This window comes from Acinonyx jubatus, chromosome A1 (assembly GCF_027475565.1).
Source record: "Acinonyx jubatus isolate Ajub_Pintada_27869175 chromosome A1, VMU_Ajub_asm_v1.0, whole genome shotgun sequence".
Classification (NCBI taxonomy): domain Eukaryota; kingdom Metazoa; phylum Chordata; class Mammalia; order Carnivora; family Felidae; genus Acinonyx; species Acinonyx jubatus.
In genome coordinates, this window is record NC_069380.1 from 64,460,460 (window position 1) to 64,479,985 (window position 19,526).

Sequence of the window (19,526 nt, forward strand, 5' to 3'; positions counted from 1 at the left end):
TGGGGGTGGAGCTGTGCCATTCAACTCTTCAAGCACCAAAGCCCCGCCCATGTCTGTAATTCTCTCCTGCAGTTTGAAGTGACAGGGTACCTTTACTCAAGTCAGTACTATACGTGAATGTCCCTCCCCGTGTGCTGGTGGGATTGTAGTTACAATCGTTCTGCAGGAGGCAGTAATTCTGCAGAAACCTTCTTCAGGGGAACCAGGAATGTGCAATTAAAAGTCATTTTTTGTCCTAAATGGCCTAGACCCTTCTTAATAGTAAAATCCGTATCTGGTTGTTAGCTCAAACTGGAACTGTAGACTCCTGACAGGATTGGTTTAGGAAGCTTCCTATGGAAGCTTCAAGTCTGGCTAGATTCCACCACTCCTTGTACATACAATGTCTCTCTCTTATGGCAGAGCAGTCATGGAAAGCAAAATTAATTTGGAGGGAGAAGAAAGGAGAATTTATTGTGAGTCTCAGGAGGACACGTGCTTCCAAACTTGTAAATTACAGCCATTTGCACAGTGAGGTGATGAAACAAATCCTTGCCATTCCATTTGCTCTCCACAGCGCATTGGGCAAAGTGTCAGGAACATGCCCCCCAAGAGGTAGCTAAAGATTCTTCTCAGAAAATGTGCTATCAAAAACCAATTGTCTAAGAGCGTGGGTTTGGAAAAGAAAACGAGCCTGAGTGTTAGCGAAATAGAAAAGCTTCTAGGAGTGTGTCTGGGAAAACTGTCAGATGTTCTTCTAATAGGTTTGTACAGGTTCACTCACCTCTGACTCACTGTCTTATTTCTGGGAATTTCTCCAGAAATTTGGGAGTATTATGCAGTATAAAGGCTTGGACTGTCCTGAGCACTTTAAAGGGGAAACTGAGCTAATTCTCAGCCTGTTCTGGAGGTATTCTTTTTCTCCACCTACCTCAGAGCACTAACAGAAGTGTACCTGGGACCTTGGTTGCACTTGAGGTTAATCAATGGGATTTTCAAACTACAGTACAAGGCTGATCTTCTGTGGAAAATTTCACAGTGGTTAATTATTTGAAAGTGCCAGAGGGACCCCCTTGTAACAGTAGGCACCCAATGCATGACCGGATAAATGAGTTGAATGTATGGGTGTTGTGAATCAATGAATGGATAATCAGCTGATGGTTTCAGCTCAGCGGCTCTCACTCCACTCACATTTATGTATTTCCTATAAGTATGTTTAGATAGCGACTGTATCTCATTGTAGGGTCCTAGAGTTAAAAAGGTTATTAAGTTCCTTAAGTCTAACTCATTTTCAGGGCAGATATCCCTTCTGAAACCACATTCTCACCATGGCAGTTGGTAGGTACTTACCAAGGAAGCAAGATATCCTGACACGAGTGATATCCCCCACAAAATGAAGACTTATCTAGCATCCTGCTCAACTTTAAATGTTCTGATTCTTTGATAGCTGAAAACAAAACAAAACAAAACAAAAACTCCACTTATAATGAGGTGAATCTAGAATCTAGCTCCATTTTACTCTACACTTAAAATATCATTGTACAATGCAAATAGGCTCTGAATTTTCTCGAAGTATGACTGTTAAGTAAATCAAGAAAAAATTGTATTTGTTTCATTTGAAGATTTTTACCGAGAGTTGGTAAATTTTTTTTCAGAAAATCTCATCACCGGGAGCAGTATCGTTTGTGACACTGATGTGGCTGGCAGTCCCACACACTTCTCTTAGCCTGTGTGTATAGCTGTCGTGTTCATGGCGATAGTATATATTGGCCAAATAACTGACTACTTGTTTTGCCCCCAATTTAGCCATTGTCCAAGCATTTACGTATTATTAACATGCATATCACTCATGGTGGTATACTTTTAATATGTCTCTTTTATATTACAGTTGGGGTATTATATTCTTTAAAAAAATGTGTATGGGTAGTTAGACCACCAGGAGATTTCTTTAAAGCAATGTAATTGGGATTTCAAATTCAGTATTTTAATATTTGAATTCGAACTGATATGAGGAACACTACGGACTTTGTATGACAGAGTTCCTGGGACTCTCACCAGCTTTGCTGCCTTCTGGATATGTTATGATTCAGCAATCTTTCTCTTAAAGTAGTTGTTTCTGAGTAAACCTGATATGCTCCTTGTGTTCTACTTAGTGTAAAGTCTATTACTTGCATTATTGTATCAATTCATTTTTATTTCATTTATTGGCTGGATCAGAATATAGAGAGCATCATTATGGGCCGGGAGCTAAGAGGCAGTGGGGGTGCAGTTGATGAACAGATCTCAGTCCTGGCCCTCAATCAGACTGTGCTGCTGTGAGGGACGTGGATGGATAGACTGGTCATTGCAGTGCAGCGACACGTGTGTGCAAGGGCCATGTGCGTAGCTAGTGGGACAGCAGCCGGTGGAGTGGCACCTGACCTAGGCTTGAGGATCTGGGAAGGCTCTAGAGAAGTGGTGTTTGAGCTGAGACCGAAGGATGAGAAGGGAGATGGAGGGGACCGGTAGAGGGGCGGAGGAGAAGCTCTCCTAGCTTTCCATGTAGAGGCAATAGCATCGCCAAGGTCAAGAGTACAATTGAGCCTGATAAGCTGTGCTGCCAATAGTTCTGCTTGGCACAGGTCTTAAGAAGGAGAGTAGCAAGAGATAAGTGGAAATACAGACTTCTCCATGAATATCTTTAATTCAAAAACACATTGGGATGAACACCATAATGAATACACAGACCGGAAGTAATACAGTTGTGGATCAGGTAGAGTAACCTCAACTAAGTTGATCAGTGCAAGTTTATTGGAAGAGAAGTGATTTCAGTTCAAGGGATGTTTCAAGGATTAAGAATGTGAACCCCAAATACCAATTGATTGTGCAGGGAACCATGCGGAAGTCCTGAAGAAAACTCAGTAAATCACATCATATATTTTAAATTGGGCTAAGTTGGACCGTTAGCTTCTTTGTATTCTATTGTCTACACATATCTTTATGTAGATGTTTTCTTCTCTTAATGCATTGAATATGGCAAGTCTAACCACAGAGTTAGACCACTCCTTTTGTCTTAAACCATGGCTGAACTTTAATCACAGAATTTTTGAATGATATTGCTTGCCTATACTGTTGTCACCTGAACACTGACATTTTAAAGCCCCAGGTTGGAAAGGTGAACAGGTACAGGCTGAAGTGAACTTTCTGAAACAACATCTGTATCCCCAAAATGGAGTGGCATCACCCTCTAGCCTTTTCATCAAAACTAGGGCCTGGCTTCTGAGACTTTTCCATTAATGTCTATTCTGAAAGAGCCACTCTGATAAATCAATTATTTCCTTGGGTTAAATGATATTGACTTAATCACTTATTTTGGACATAAGGATTTGAAGTGCCAGGTAAAAGCAAAGTTACATATGATTCTCATCTGCATTATAGGTTATAAGTGACCATTGATTCTGTCTGCTTTGAAGCAGTCTAAGAAATATATCTCGAGAGATTATGAAGAAAAAAAAAACACTGATTATTCTAGTGTCCCCTAATTATTGGGTTTTATTCCTATTGGGATTTAAGTTTTATTTATTTGTTAAATTATTTTTAATGTTTGTTTATTTTGAGAGAGAAAAAGAGACAGAAAGAGGGAGAGACAGAGAGAGAGAGAGAGAGAGAGAGAGAGAGAGAGAGAGAGAGAGAGAAGCCTGAGTGGGGGAGGGGCAGTGAGTGAGGAAGACACAGAATCCGAAGCAGGCCCTAGGCTCTGAGCTGTCTGCACAGAGGCCTGCGCGGGTCTTGAACTCAGAGCCATGAGGTCATGACCTGAGCTGAAGTTGGACGCTTAACCAACTGAACCACCCAGGTGCCCTGAGATTTGAGTTTTAAAAAGAGGCATTCTTTTAAAACATTATGTTCTATGTCAAAACATTTTTAAATCATCTTTATGCAGCATGTTCTTTAAAATTCAATGTGGCCTTTCATTGCTCTTTTGAATGCATTGGGATATGTGCTTTAATTTCAGGAGAGTTTTTCTTCTACTCTCTTCTGAGGTTCTGTACTCCTTTTGGTTTAAAACCATGGCTGAGCTTTAATCACAGAATTTTTGAATGATAATGCTTGCCTATGCTGTTGTCACCTGAACACTGACATTTTAAAGCCCCAGGTTGGAAAGGATGCTAGAATTTATTATAGCATTTGAAGTATTCTCATTTAAAAATCTGGGTCCCCATATGCAAATTTTAGAAAGAGACCTCTTGCCCTTTATTAATTGCAAATGTGATGCCAGCGGGGAAAGGACCATGTCCTTGCTGTGGACCTCCCATCACTCATCAGTGAAATAGAGACTGAATGATATTTACCTATGGGCATCTATCTTAAATGATTAGTGGGAATTAGAGTAATTATTATAAATTAATGGCTCTATGAGTTGTAAAGGGTTAGATATTATAGAGTTTCATTGTCATAGAGGCAGACAATTAAGGAAATATACACTTCTAGACTGTACCATAGATCTTGAAACATTTCTAGCCACTTTGCCTTTTATTACTTTACTCTGTATATGATCAGTGTTGCAATCATGGTTTTACAGATGCCTACTAAAATTGAAGTATTTTATGAGGAATAAAAATAATTTTTCATAAAGGCTTACATGTAGTTCAATTTGATTAGGTTCTTAATCACTCTCACCTGGCCTCGGCCCCTTTACTGAATTGTTCTGCCCTAGTTTACAGTCACTGGACTTTGAACAGTAAATTCTAAATTTGCAGGTGAGCTGTCATATAATTTAGTAAGAATGCTGATCTGCTGTTATCAGGGTCAAAAACCAGTACTTTGTAAATTGGTTTATTGTGTATTACTGCAGGATCACTGAATTCAATTGTACGAATGGCTAAGTTTGAGTTAAGCAAAGAGGGTTGTGGGATTACAACTGCAATAAACTTGAAATTGATCATCATCTGTGGTTGAACTTATGGGAGGCAGTTGGTTTGATTTATGCAATATGAGTCAAAGAAAGAAAAGATGTAAGTCAGCATCTCTGGTCAGCTGACTTGCACAGGGTCACTGAGACCCTGTGAATTACTGTTTGCCTGGATTTGGCAACCGGTGGTGAAGCAGCTTAACTCTAGATCTGACCAAGCCTGCCCATAAAGATGCCATTCAGGCTGTAGAATTGTAGACACCTTTGAGCAGTTGAATATGAATTTTTAGAAATTTCTAAGACAAATGGCAAGGGAATTGTGAGCAGTCACGAAGGTGGCTGCATAGTTATGAATGTTACTTTAATCCCCCTGTTCCAGGTTAGTAATTAGACTCTCTTATGGGTTCCAGGACAGCATGTTTATGAAACACAAGTGGAAAAGAAGCCTGTGTAAAAATTTTTAGGAAGCATGGTAAAGATTAGACATCTCTAAGAATTCTTCCAGGTAAGACATCATAATATTATTGAAGAATAAAGCGTGCATAAAGTCAGTCCAACATATATGAAGGAGTGTTGGTTATTTAGGGTTTCACAAGCATGCATTAGGAAGTGGGCTCTTTGTCCTTTCTGTCACCTCTTAGGTACAATATCAAACTTTGACTTCCAAACGTTTGCCCACAAATGGCTGTAAGAAATACCATTGTTCATCACAACGTAATGCCTACATAATATACACAACGGTGGCAAAACTCTCACAAGAAACAGCTGTGCTTATTAATTCATATGATGAGCTTGGAAAGACTCTATAAAACTGAAACATGAATGCTTTGCGAACACCTGCCAAATGATTTTAGGTCCTCCAGTTTGAAAGATACTTGCGCCAAAAAAGAAGCAGGTGAATCCTTTACTTGGCTATCCCTGCTTGTCATTGAAACTTGGCTACATGGGCAACACTACTCTTGCCTAGAAATCAAGTAGGTAAGCTACAATCAAAGGGCTCCTGTAATTACTGCTGTTCCTGTAAAAGCCATCAGAGTCTGGCAGGTGTGTAGATGGTGAGGATTCTCTGCTTTTCTGAAAGGTGGACCTTAGCACATACGTGCACCTTCCCATGCTGGATTCTGACTTTCTTGTCCAGTAGCAACAAGCATAACCTGCTCTTTGGGTGCTATTGAGTGGTGATTAAAGAAGGGAATGGATGAATGAATGATTGAAGAGGGCCAAAAGAGTCAGATGCATCCAATTCAGTGTTATACGGAACCTCCCATATGCAAAGAGCTATGCTAAGGCAATGAACACTTCAAAGGTAAATGAGACGGGGCTCGTAATTACTGGTCATGGGTGTAATAACAGTGGGTATGAGCAGGTGGCGATGATACATGTAATGAAACTTAGGTCTTTCATAACAGTAGCATAGGGTAACAGCTTCCCTCTCAAATCTCTCCCTGATTCCTGGAGTAGTGGCAACAGTGTGTGACTGAAAATTGCAAAACAGGGTCGACCACCTTGGTTCATCGTGCTGGGTGATAACTTTGCTTGTGACGAGTGGGACTTTTCCTATAAGCACACAGTTTAGCAATGGTCCACACTGTCTGCCATTCTTAAAATAACTACTCTGTCGCATGCCTCCTCATCTCTCTCAGGGCAATTCTTTACTGTACTTGTCAGGGCAGTCAGAAATGACTGTGAAGAGCACATTTTCCTTTGAGGCAAATAGACCCATAGACCTAAATGTAGGTTGTGGAAATGGCAGATTCTTGTGGGGCTAGGGGCTTTTTAATTGAATTTGGGAACCCAGCTAATTGAAAGAAGAAGCCAATTAACAACATCCAGTACCTTTAGCTTCAGGTAGTGATGCACTAGCCGTGACACGTTCTAGCTTACAAGAGCTGATTATTACGGTTTTCAAGACTTTTGTGAACCTGTTGTTAAGCACAGGCATGATTAAAATTTAAATTGTACAATTTACAATTAAATAAATTATATTGGACAAGTAAGGTAATAAATACTCAAAACTCATCACCTTCTAATTCATTATTAGTTGTGCTCTTGGGGGCTTGTGTAGCTGTATGGAGGAAATGTTATGTGATGGTGTGCTGCTCCACAGCTTTTCTTTCTTTTTTTTTAATTAAGTTTTTAATTTTAATTCCAGTATATTTAACACACAGTGTTATATTGGTTTCAGGTGTACAATATAGTGATTCAACAATTCTATACATTACTCAGTGCTCATCAGGATAAATGTACTCTTTAATCCCCATTACCTCGTTCATCCATTCCCCTCCCTGGCATCCCCCTCTGGTAACCATAAGTTTGTTCTACACAGTTAAAAGTCTGTGTTTTGGTTAGTCTCTCTCTCTCTCCCCCTTTCCCTTTTTTCATTTGCTTTGTTTCTTAAATTCCACATATGAGTGAAGTCATATGGTATTTGTCTTTCTGTGACTGACTTATTTTGCTTAGCACTATACTTTCTAGCTCCATCCATGTCATTGCAAATGACAGGATTTCATTCCTTTTAATGGCTGAATAGTACTCCATTGTATATATATATGCCACTTCTTTATCCATTTATCAATTGGTGGACACTTGGGCTACATAATTTGGCTGTTGTAAATAATGCTGCTATAAACATAGTGGCACATGGATCCCTTTGAATTATTGTTTATGTATTCTTCGAGTAAATACCCGGTAGTGTGATTGCTGGCTTATAGGGTAGTTCTATTTTTAACTTTTGGAGGAACCTCCATACTCTGGTCCAGAGTGGTTGCTCCAGTTTGCATTCCTGCCAACTGTGTATGAGGGTTCCTTTTTCTCCACATTCTAGCCAATACCTGTTGTTTCTTGTGTTACTGATTTTAGTCATTCTGACAGATGTGAGGTAATATCTTGTAGATTTGATTTGTGTTTCCCTGATGACTAGTTCTGTTGAGCATCTTTTCGTGTGTCTGTTGGCCATCTATATATGTTGGAGAAATGTCTGTTCATGTCTTCTGCCCATTTTTTAATGGGATTATTTGTTTTTTGGATGTTGAGTTGTATAAGCTCTTTATGCATTTTGGATACTAATCCTTTTTTGGATATGTCATTTACAAATATATTCTTCCATTCAGTAGGTTGCCTTTTAGTTTTGTAGATTGTTTCCTTTGCTGTGCAGAAGCTTTTTTATTTCAATGTAGTCCCAATAGTTTATTTATGCTTTCTATTTTTCCTGCCTCAGGGGACCTATCTAGAATCAAGTTGCTGTGGCCGATGTCACAGAAGTTACTGCTTATGCTACATTCTAGGATTTTTATGCTTTCGTGTCTCACATTTAGATCTTTAATCCATTTTGACTTTATTTTTATGTATGGTGTAAGAAAGTGGTCCAGTTTTATTCTTTTATTACCTGTAGCTGTCCAGTTTTCCCAACACCATTTGTTGAAGAGCAAATGTCTTGTTCTCATTATATATGCTTTCTTCCTGTGATGAAAATTAATTTACCATGTAATTGTGGGTTCATTTCTGGGTTTTCTATTCTGTTTCATCAATGTACATGTTTATTTTTATGCCAGTACCATACTGTTTTGATTATTGTAGCTTTGTAATATAACTTGAAGTCTGGAATTGTTTTATCTCCAGCTTTGTTTTTGTTTTTCAAGATTGCTTTGGCTATTCAGGGTCTGTAGTGGTTCTCCACAATTTTTGTGTGTTTGTTTGTCTGTCTACTTCTTTGAGAAATGCTGTTATTATTTTGATAGGGATTGCATTAAAAGTGTAGATTGCTTTGGGTAGTATACACGTTTTAACAATATTCTTCAGCTGTAAGCATGGAATGTCTTTCTGTTTATTTGCATTGTTTTGATTTTCTTTCATCAATATTTTATTTTCAGAGTACAGGTCTTTTACCTTTTTGGTTAAGTTTATTCCTAGATGGTTTGTTGTTTTTGGTGCAATTGTAAATGAGATTGTTTTCTTAACTTCACTTTCTGCTGCTTCATTAGTGTATAGGAATGCAACAGATTTCTGTATATTGATTTTGTGTCTTGTGACTTTACTGAATTCATTGACCAGTTCTAGAATTTTTTTGGTGAAGTCTTTAAGATTTTCCATGTAGCATATCATGTCGTGTGCAAATGGTGAAAGTTTTACCTCTTTCTTATCAGTTTGGATGACTCGTACTTCTTTTTGTTGTCTAATTGCTGTGGCTTGGACTTCCAATACTTTGTGGAATAAAAGTGGTGAGAGTGGACATCCTTGTCTTGTTCCTGACCTTAGGAGAAAACCTCTCAGTTTGTCACCATTTTTAGCAGGATGTCAGCTGTGGGTTTTTCATATAAGGCCTTTATTATGTTGAGGTATGTTACCTCTAGACCTTCTTTGTTATTATCATGCTGCATAGCTTTCACAGCTTAACATTCAGGAACATCATTTTGGTAGGTAGAAACCAGCCATGGTGGGAGTATTTATACCATGGGAATTGGCAAGCAACATAAATCAGGGCTTCTCCTCAAAACTGGAACGCTAGTTGTTAAACATTTAACAACAGAATGCTAACTCCATTTACAATAACTTAGATACTGAGATTGATGGGCACTGAAAGGGGGAAAAGAAAAAGAATAAGCAATGGTGCTAAATTTTGGGCAAAACAGATAATCATGGCAATTGTAATACGCACAGTTGCAGATGCCCTAGGAGCTAGTGCAGAGGCTCCCAAATGTTCTCTGTTCATGGAGGCCTTGGTGTCAGGGCTCTTCAGAGGAGCAGAACTGATGACATACACATACAGGTACACAAGGGTATCTGTTTAAAGGATTTGACTCATGCAGTGGTGGGGCTGACAGGCTGAAAACTCCAAAGCTGAGGCTGCTGTCCTAAGGCAGAATTTCTCCTTCTCAAAGAAACCTCAGTTTTTGCTCATAAGGGCTTTCAACAGATTGGACGAGGCCCACCCATATTATTGAGAGTATTATCTTTTACTTCAAGTCATACATCTTAACCTTGTGTATAATACTCCCTTATAGCAGCATGGTGATTAGTATTTCACTAAATTGCTGGTACTAAACACTGGGACACAAAATTGTCACAGTGCCTCTGTAATTAGTCCTCAATACCCCTAGGCCAGAAGAAGAAATACTAGCTATTTCTTATTAAATCTGAACAATTGGGAATTTACATCATAAAAAGCTTAGTAGCCATTTGTAAACATTACATACACATTGTAGGAACATTTTAAAAATCTAATTCTTGGTCGCCCGGGTGGCTCAGTTGGTTGAGTCTCCGACTTTGGCTCAGGTCATGACCTTATGGTTTATGGGTTCAAGCCCCATGTCAGGCTCTGTGCTGACAGCTCAGAGCCTGGAGCCTGCTTCAAATTCTGTGTGTGTCTCTCTCTGCTCTTTGGCTGTTTGCGCTCGCTGTCTCTCTCTCTCTCTCTCTCTCAAAAATAAACAAACATTAAAAATTTTTTAAAAAATTAATTCTTAAACAGTCACAACTATTTACTAATGGGCAGCGCATAGCTTCTCAAAGCCTAGAACCAAATCGGGCATAGCCACCATCATTTCCTGTTTCATACTGATTTTTCACGTGCTATCCATGTGAAAATTAAGGAAGTTAAGGAAAATTAGTGAAAAACCGAACTTCACAAAGGTATGATGTCATTGAAAGAATGTAGTAAAATCTGATGCTGAAACTTGAACTCCTTCCAACAGTTATTTTGTACAGTTTCTTACAAATGTTGAGTTTCTCTGAAAATGTAAAATATTCCATGATGTCTCTATTTCGCTGCTGTGGTCGCATGGATCTTGTCACAGGTGAAAATGGTAACAAGGATGAGCTTTGGAGACAGATCTTTCCTAGCTTAAAGATGAAGCTACTTAATCTTTGTATGATTCGGTTTCCTACTTTGTAAAATAAAGACAAGAAAGATCCTTCACAGTGCCTGACACAAAGGAGGCGCTCAGAAAATGTTGGGCGGACAGAAGGTGTACCTTGCAGTGGGAGTGGCGATGGGGAGGTAGGGCTTCTTATCCCTGCCATGGCATTTTGCTTATCCTATTCTCAGACTCCTAGAGATGATAACTGAAGTTGTCTGTGCTTGTATAGCTTTCATTTTGATTCTGAAATACAGAAGTAATGAGAGCAAGATTTCTTTACTGTCTTAGGTCTTGAAGAACTGTCTTGAGGCCAACAAATTAGCATTTTGCGTGTTGAAGAGATTTGATTATCATTTGAGTACTTCCTATATAAACATTTTATGCTGAAATACAAACTTGGTGAGTCTTATTGTGAAAGAAGTGAAGAAGGGAAGGTCTGCATGGGCAGTTGCTGAGTTTATCAGAATAGCTGTAGGTCGATCTTTTGGAAAAGAACGTCCAGCAATGCCCCACCATGCATCTTCCCCAGTCCAATTTCAATACGCGTCTGGGCTGGGGTTCGTGTGGCCTTGGGATCACCTCTATTTCTAATGTTTTTGGACTCTGTAAATACTTTAATGAGCAAAACACAGAGATATGATGAGAAGAGGCTTGAAAGCTCCAAAGAACAATAAAGTAACTACTTCTCTTTCTTTCCCCATGATCTAGGGACAAAATCTTTTCGTATCATTAAGCTCTTCCTCTTACGGGTACAGATTAATCAGTTGCATTACTACGATTCTTCAGTTGCCTTTGAGATTATATTCTACTCTGGGCTCACATTCATTTTTTACAAAAATGTTTTAATAAGTTGAGTCCCTGGTGTGTGGCATATGTTGGATCATGGAATCACATTGTTATCATTTGCTGTTGACCTACTGGTGTTTAATCGGTTTTGCTGGGCTGTTTGCTATATGGAAGAAAGGTTGTAGCAATTCATATTTTCTTCTGAGATCTTTCTAGTCTTTATTTTGTTTTTTATTTTGTTTACAAATTTTTTTTAATGTTTATTTTTGAAGGAGAGAGAGAGAGACAGCGTGTCAGTGGGGGAGGGGCAGAGAGAGAGGGAGACACAGAATCCGAAGCAGGCTCCAGGCTCTGAGCTGTCGGCACAGTGCCCGACGCAGGGCTCAAACTCACAAGCTGCGAGATCATGACCTGAGCCAAAGTCAGACGCTCAACCGACTGAGCCACCCAGGCGCCCCTATTTTGTTTTTTAAATACTGGGAAGCAATATGCTATGTAATTGTGTTTGTGCGTGCATGCGTGCGTGCGTGTGTGTGTGTGTGTGTGTACCTACCCATACAAGTTACTAATAATCATTTTTTTTAGTGTTTGTTTATTTTTGAGGGGGGGGGGTAGTCAAGGGAGGCAGAGGGGCAGAGAGAGAAGGGGAAAGAGGATCCGAAGCAGGCTGTATGCTGATAGCAGTGATTCTGGTGCAGGGCTTGAACTCATGAACTGTGAGATCATGACCTGAAGTTGGACACTTAACCGACTGAATCACCCAGGTGCCCCAAAATGTCTCAAAGTTTTACACGTATGAAGTAAATAATAAATTAGATGTATTTATTTGAAGACAAGGAGAAACTACCTGTATTTAAAAATGATAAAAGTATTTACAAATTTAATACTTCCGTAATATATTAGAGCCAAGGTAAGATGTGAGGAATGGAAAGAATCACATTTCTCTCTGCAGCTGCCTCCTGCTCTCTCGGACTATCCTGCCTTCAAGCTCTGCCCATGCCCCATCCCCCATATCTCATCCCTTGTTAATTCTGACCATACCTTCTGTGCCCTTACAGATCCCTAACCATCAGTTTCTCTGAAAGAAGAAAATAAGGCGATGGTAAAGACCAAAAACATTGGCAGTTTGGAACTGGGGTCTGCACCATCTAGGATGGCATGTTTGAAATCATCGCTGTGCAATTGTTGGAACAGATTTACACAATGAACTTACTGGTTTCCTTCAGAGGAATTACTTTTGCAAAATACGGAGTAAAAATTTTATAACTAAAAGAATTAGTATTTAAAGTCTTTATTGGGAAATTGACAACATCAAAGGATGACACTAATATAGGTTATTTGAGTGATAAGATCCACTGAAGTAGAACATTCATTGAATTTTAAAACTTCTGGGAAAGTTTAAGCATTCGGATTACGGTCCTGAACAACTTCGCTAAAGAAGAGCAGCCCTTAAAAATATGAAAGGATCATTTACAATAACGCTTCCCACTGATAAATGTTGCACAAGTGCTTATTTGGAGGTTTTGGGGATGTGAACTTAGAGAAATGAACTAGAACATACATTTAAAGACTACTGCGATCTTATACTCTGCCGCTCCCAATGAGCTGGTACAGGAGCTCCACGAGACTGAGAACAGCCCAGGACTATTAGCTCCAATTTAAATTCCTTTAGCTATCATAAACTCTGGGCAAAAGTTCACTTATTCTAGAGTATGTTACCACCCTAACTCCGTTTCCCTAGATGATTTTCTCCAGTCAACTTCCGAGGCACCAGATGAACAAACTGAATGGTTATTTGAGGCAACGTACCCAAAGATGAGGAGAATGTAGCTCGGTATCGGGCACGGCTAATTGACTGTGGGCATTTTAATAGTTCAAGGATGAGAGAAGTTTGGCATAGACCATGCACTCTGAAGAGGGCCAAGTCTAAAACAAATAGTGCAGTGTAATCAAATGGAATCTGGATGTTCAGAAATTAAAGTGTTCTGTTTTGGGAAATGTTACCATCTTCTTCACAGTTTTAGATTTGATTTTCTACCTACCTTTTAGGAAAGGTGAGGTTAGTAATCTCCCTCCATACTCCAAATCTCTATAAAAGCCAAGAGTTCGGCTGTAAAATGTGATGCATTCGGGGCACTTCATCTTGGTTGTTTGTTTGGAGTGTGCATTTTGAGGTCCCCATGTGTCACCTCTGAGGGCAGAGAGTCTGCCCCACAGACCCACAGAGGCTGACTTCTGTGGTTAACGAGGTCCTCCTGTCTCCTGCTCTTTCCCACCATGCCACTCACCAAGTCTATTCCTGGCGGTGTTCAGACCCAGGGCCATCCTTAGAGAGAGCACGATCTGGCAAAATCACATTTCTGCTGTCACCTCTGTGTCTTGGAGTGAAAACAAACATCTGGGCAGGCATTTGGGGAAAGATGTTGTAAAGAGTGACACACACAGTTAAAGGAGGCATGTAAAGGGAGGAAGAGCCCGTCTCTTCTTTCTTAGAAAACATGACAATTTATGGCCTGATTGTATGTCCTTCAGCCTTTGCTCAATCTCTAACTTCCTGTTGGAACTCCCTTCTTCCACATCTATAATTTCCCTTATTTAGTTTAGAGCTAGTGATGAGTTTGATAAAAATTCAGGAACCTGGGAATTTACTGGCATGAACTTCAGGTGCCCTAAGAAAGCATGCACCTGTGTAGGCTGATTGTCTAACTCTGCACCTGATCTTGATGGATAGGCACCTATCGTCCTGAGTTGCATGTAGGTTTCAATAAATGTTTGCTGAGTGAAGATGCCATCATCATTGTTTCAATCCCACATTTCCTGCATTTATGGTCTCTTATTCTGATCTCCTGGAATGAACTATTTACTATTAGCGATAATATTAATGATCTTGGAGGTACCTGTTGGCACCCCAGTTGAGCTAAATGTTGTATATTAGTGATCTTGGACATATCTAGCGATTACTGTTTAGATCTTGGAGGTATGTGGTGGCACTCCAATTGAGCTAAATGTTGGATCTAATTATGTAATAAATAACATAGAGAACCTAAGGGAATTTGAGAGAGTGCGTGGGAAGCTTTTAAAGGATAACGCTTTCTTCTGCTTCATGAGTTACAACTTTGGAAAAGGCTCATTATTATATCAAATACTCATAAGTGTTAGAAAGTATGTAAGCCGAGTAAAGTTATCAAATTCTTGCTATTTGGAGAAATTGGAACAGGACGGGCTAGAGGTAATTCTTTGTGTAGCAGAGTAGGCCATGTAGGATTTCAGAATGTCAGTAGTTCATGTTGCAGGTCCCTGCAACAGTGGTCTCTGTCATGAGCGCTCTGCTGTTTGAATACTAAAGCATCCATAGACAGTACATAAATGGGGAGGTGGGGCTGTTTTCTGATAAAAGTTTATTTATGGACAATTGAATTTGAATTTTGTAAAATTTTCATATTGTGCAAAATATCATTCTTTAGATTTTTGTCTCCCACCATTATTGTTCTCGGGGCGTATAGACACAGATGGTGGGCCAGATTTGGCCCAGGGGCCATGTTTTAGACACCCCTGTTCTAGGGTCAAAAACAAAATAAATGAGTAAACCTACTAAGAACAAATTATGCAATTGTCCTAAGTCTTTGTGGCCATTTGAAATTATGAGGTTACTTTGGCAAATATCAGTGACTTCAGATTGGGGGAGAAAACGGTACTTCAATAGGTCAGTTCTTCCACCAAACCTTCTTATCTAGTATATGTTAGAAAGAAGACAAGGCTCACCCTAGATTTGACCACATGTTTTACGTCCCTGATCTTGTATGCTTGGGAGCATCATCATGGTCTCTACCTAGACACTCTAACAAACACTTTGCATAAAAGATTTACTCTTCCTCCAGTAGGATTCTTCAACACTCTGGTAGTCTGTCCATCTCTTCACTGTCTACATGCTTGTCTGTCTGTCTCTTCATCTCTGCCAGGGCCTGCGTAAAGGCGTTGGCTTCTTGGGGACACTTCCAGTTCTATAAAATATCTAATACTGCATTGAATTAGAATGGCAGCCAGTTATACATGCCTCCATGATCTGTGTGCGCGCACGCACACACACACACACACACACACACACACACAGCTTGGTTTAAAGTCATCCTATGAAGAAGTAAGTTTTCTTCCTGTTTTTATTTATCACTTGACATACAAAATACTGATTTTCTTGATGTGATTAGAAATTACTGTGTTTCCAATCCAATTTAATTTCATGAAACCATGGAGTTTCTTCCACCAATATCCCAAGTATAACTATTTACCTCAGGTCATACAATGTTTATTCTCTTTTGGTCAGCTTGTCACCAAAAGTCCAAAGCATTTTGCTGAAAACTCATTTGTAATGATTCAGAAGTAGAATGTAGCCCTGATGTACTAAATCTTGAGAAATGGACATTCCATTTACTCACGATAGGAAGGGGTGGGGGACAGACTATGTAGATTTTTGAAAATGGTTTATAGCAGGTCAGAGAAAGAAGCGTTATGCAGAATTGTTAACGCTAAAAGCCCATTCAATCTGGATACAGAGTTTTATCCTTATAAGTTAGTTTTCATATTTTACAAAAAGTAAATTAGAAATACAGGCCATTTGCTTTTGATAAAGTTATTTTTCCTCCTTATCAGTGTCTTAACCTCTGGAACCCTGCTTCTTACTGGGATGTGAGTATCAGAATGACTTGGAGAAAAGTCGCAAAATTCATATTGTTCCATCCTTACCCAGTTTGGTATTGTCAGTACCTTCCAATGAGTACCTGTTAGGAACATACCTGTGGTTGATTAAGGGTCAGCGATTGCAACAAGCAGAAATAAATACACGGTGGAGAACCATGGGCTTTCTCAGTGACAGGGACTTGGAAAGAATCTATTCTAGGACTGGGATTTTGGTGGGCTGGTTTGGGGGGTTGGTTCAGAAAAGCAGGGCTTCCCCCTAGATTAGTCAGATGCTGTCAGAAAGCAGAGGTAAATCTACAAAAAGGTATCTCAATAAATCTCATCAATAAGGAAGGAGAGTATTGTGAGGTTCAGTTTGTAAACGGTAAAGAAGTACACTCGTTTTGCCTCAGAGACGAAGTGTTCAGTACTTTTTGGATGGCATAAGGCCTTGTTTTTGTCTGTGCTTAACCAAAATTTTGAAATGACTTTGGTTTATCTCATTTATCGTGGTCTCGGAGTAATTTTGTCTGGGGTTGGTATTCTGTGAGATTGTTTAAGTGTAATAGACTATCATGACCTAGCTGTGAGTTGCCATACGGCTTCTGAATGTCAAGGGCAGCCTGTTTTTCTTTCTGAATATCTATCTATCCCCCGCTCTCCTCTCTAGCACAGTTGTAGTGGCTACTACTTTTTAGTGACACGTTTCCAAGTTTTTATTTCAAAATACTTTAAATGTACAGAAAAAAGCAAAGATACTAGTATGATACACATCTGACGTCCATCAAACAACTTCAGAAGTAAACAATTATAAAGTATTTAAGCTCCTCTCTCAAATCCTAATTTTTCCTAGAAATGAACTGTTACCTCGAATTTGATACTTATCATTCTCAAGTACAATGCATTTTCATTTCCTTATTTAAAAATATACATATGCTGGGGGGCCTGGGTGGCTCAGTTGGTTGAACGTCAGACTTCGGCTCAGGTCATGATCTTGCGGTTCGTGAGTTCGAGCCCCGCATCGGGCTCTGTGCTGACAGCTCGGAGCCTGGAGCTGCTTCAGATTCTGTGTCTTCCTCTCTCTCTGCCCCTCCCCTGCTCATGTTCTGTCTCTTTCTCAAAAATAAATAAACATTAAAAAAAATTAAAAAAAATATATACGTATGCTATTTTATGGTCTCCCTTCCTCCCAGGAGTTATATAAGATCTGACTTTCGTACACATATGTTGGCATTTTTTATTCAGGCATTGTTTTATGTAGGAGCTAAAGCATCAAACAACATAAACAGGAAACACTCTACACTTCACACAGGGTCACAGGATGTAATTTTGTAGAAGTACCGTGAAACATTATAAATGGATTTTAATCACCCCATCAAGTACTTTGTACACTTGATTTTCAGTGCCCTACAGTGACTTCAGTCACAGGGGCAATTGGTTGGTTTGGTTTACAAAGATGTTGGGTGGTTTTTCCTTCTTCCCTGCACAGGCTCTGCTAAACATTTTGACACTAACAGAGCTACATCAATTGGAAATGCACATTTTCTGCATTAACAGACCATTTTCATTTCATGAAGCAAAGCTTCGGCTCCTCCTTGCAAATAGTCCTGAAGAAAGCAGTATCGCCAAAAGCAGTGGCCTAGTATATCCAGAGATAAATATGTTGAATTAAATACCCGACTTTCATTACCTCTTACTTTATATATCCGTAGAGCATAAGCATTAGTTAAGCCCATCAGCACCTTCCTCCTTCCAGGAGAACGTTTTCTCTCTGACAAGACATGTCAATGTGGGGAATGTGTGGCACATGAGACATGCCATGAAAAACATACTCACTTTCACCGAGAGAAAAGGTGATGCGTTCTGATAGACGGACAGGCAGAGCCAGAACACCAGGAATGATACCTGTCTTTTCTTGCCTTTGCTGCCACACAGACTGCTAATGAGGCTGAGTGTCTTTTGCGTGGCTTAAGGTTTCCAAGGACACGCTTCCAACCGTATGATGTCTCTTGTCATCTGGTGTTACTTGGCGTGTTTCAAATTAAAGCAGAGACATCGTCATGGTCTTCTGAGGTCTTTAATATACTTTCATTTACGTGGCATGGTCAGGAACTAAATATCACGTGTCTTAGTCTGTTTGGGCTTCTGTCACAAATATCATAAGCTGGGTGGTTTACAAACAAAAGACATTGACTTCTCACACTTCCGGGGGCTGGGAAATCCATGATCATAGCCCTGGTAGCCACGAGGCGAGTGTCTGCCACCTAGTTCACAGACACCATCCTTCGCTGCGTCCTTCTGTGGCACAGGGGACCCCTAGCTCTCTGGGGTCTCTTTTCTAAGATCACTAATCCCATTCACGCCATAATCACCCCCAAAGGCCCCAGCTCCTAGTACCGTCACCTCAGCATTAGCATTTTGACATAGGAGTTTGGGGGCACACAAACACTCAGACCCCAACATCAGGTTCAACTGAAGTCCTGAATGTTTGGGATGTTAAGTCCACCGAGGCCCAGATAAGTTCACGGGGAAGGCCGGACAGGGGTGGAACAGCATCCCAGGGTGGAAGGGAAAGGTCAGAGAAGCAATGTCCGCAAAGTCCTTATCATTCCATACTGACATTTGCCCTCTCATGGCAGGGGAACACTTAAGAATCTGCCCTCAAGAATATACATGCTGCACCACGGAAATGGAAGACAAGTTAAGCCAGCAGAGCAAACTCGAGTTCGAGAACCTCGTGGAAGAGACGAGCCATTTTGTGCGCACCACTTTTGTGTCCAGGCACAAGAAATTTGACGGTAGGTGGACCAGCTTCTGATTCACTTTGTTCGAGGTGTGCTTTCCTAAGGATCTTGGTTTTATGTGAAAAACATTTTTTTTTGAAAGCTGGTGCTTTCCTCTCCCTCTTAAACATTTATAACTTTGTCTATTTTTAGAAAAAGCATGAGCTTTCTTGACAATTCTTAGAGTAATATGTTACAAAGCCTGCGTTAATGAAGAGCTGTTTTGAGTTTGTGGTTTTGCCTGTGAGATTTATTCTGAAAGATTGAGCTTAATTTTTCATGATTAGAGTGATTCTAATTCAGGTTTTGTCACGTCATAGCTTGTCTTAATTTTTCATCTGGGGATTTTCTTTAAAGCAATTAAGTGTCATTTAAAATTATTTGAAATATAGCAACACTTTCGAGAAGACAGGCTTGTTTTAAGTGCTAATGACACGGACTCCTTTATTTTGGAGTTTGGCCCTCCAATAATGCAGCCACATTTTGCCTGCAGTGACAGTGCATTCTGCCCAACGTTTAAATCCTGTATTGATTTCCTGATTATAAGCAATCAACTTC

General features: G+C 39.8%; 1 protein-coding gene across 1 annotated transcript in view; it reads left to right on the plus strand.

Annotated features, from left to right (window-relative positions):
* The window catches only part of GPC6 (glypican 6), a 1,104,197-nt gene that overhangs the window by 266,077 nt on the left and 818,594 nt on the right, over positions 1 to 19,526 (plus strand). The window contains exon 2 of the mRNA XM_015082430.3: positions 18,825 to 18,983. Within this exon, the coding sequence (XP_014937916.2) occupies positions 18,825 to 18,983 (159 nt within the window). The remainder of the gene's footprint in view (positions 1 to 18,824; positions 18,984 to 19,526) is intronic.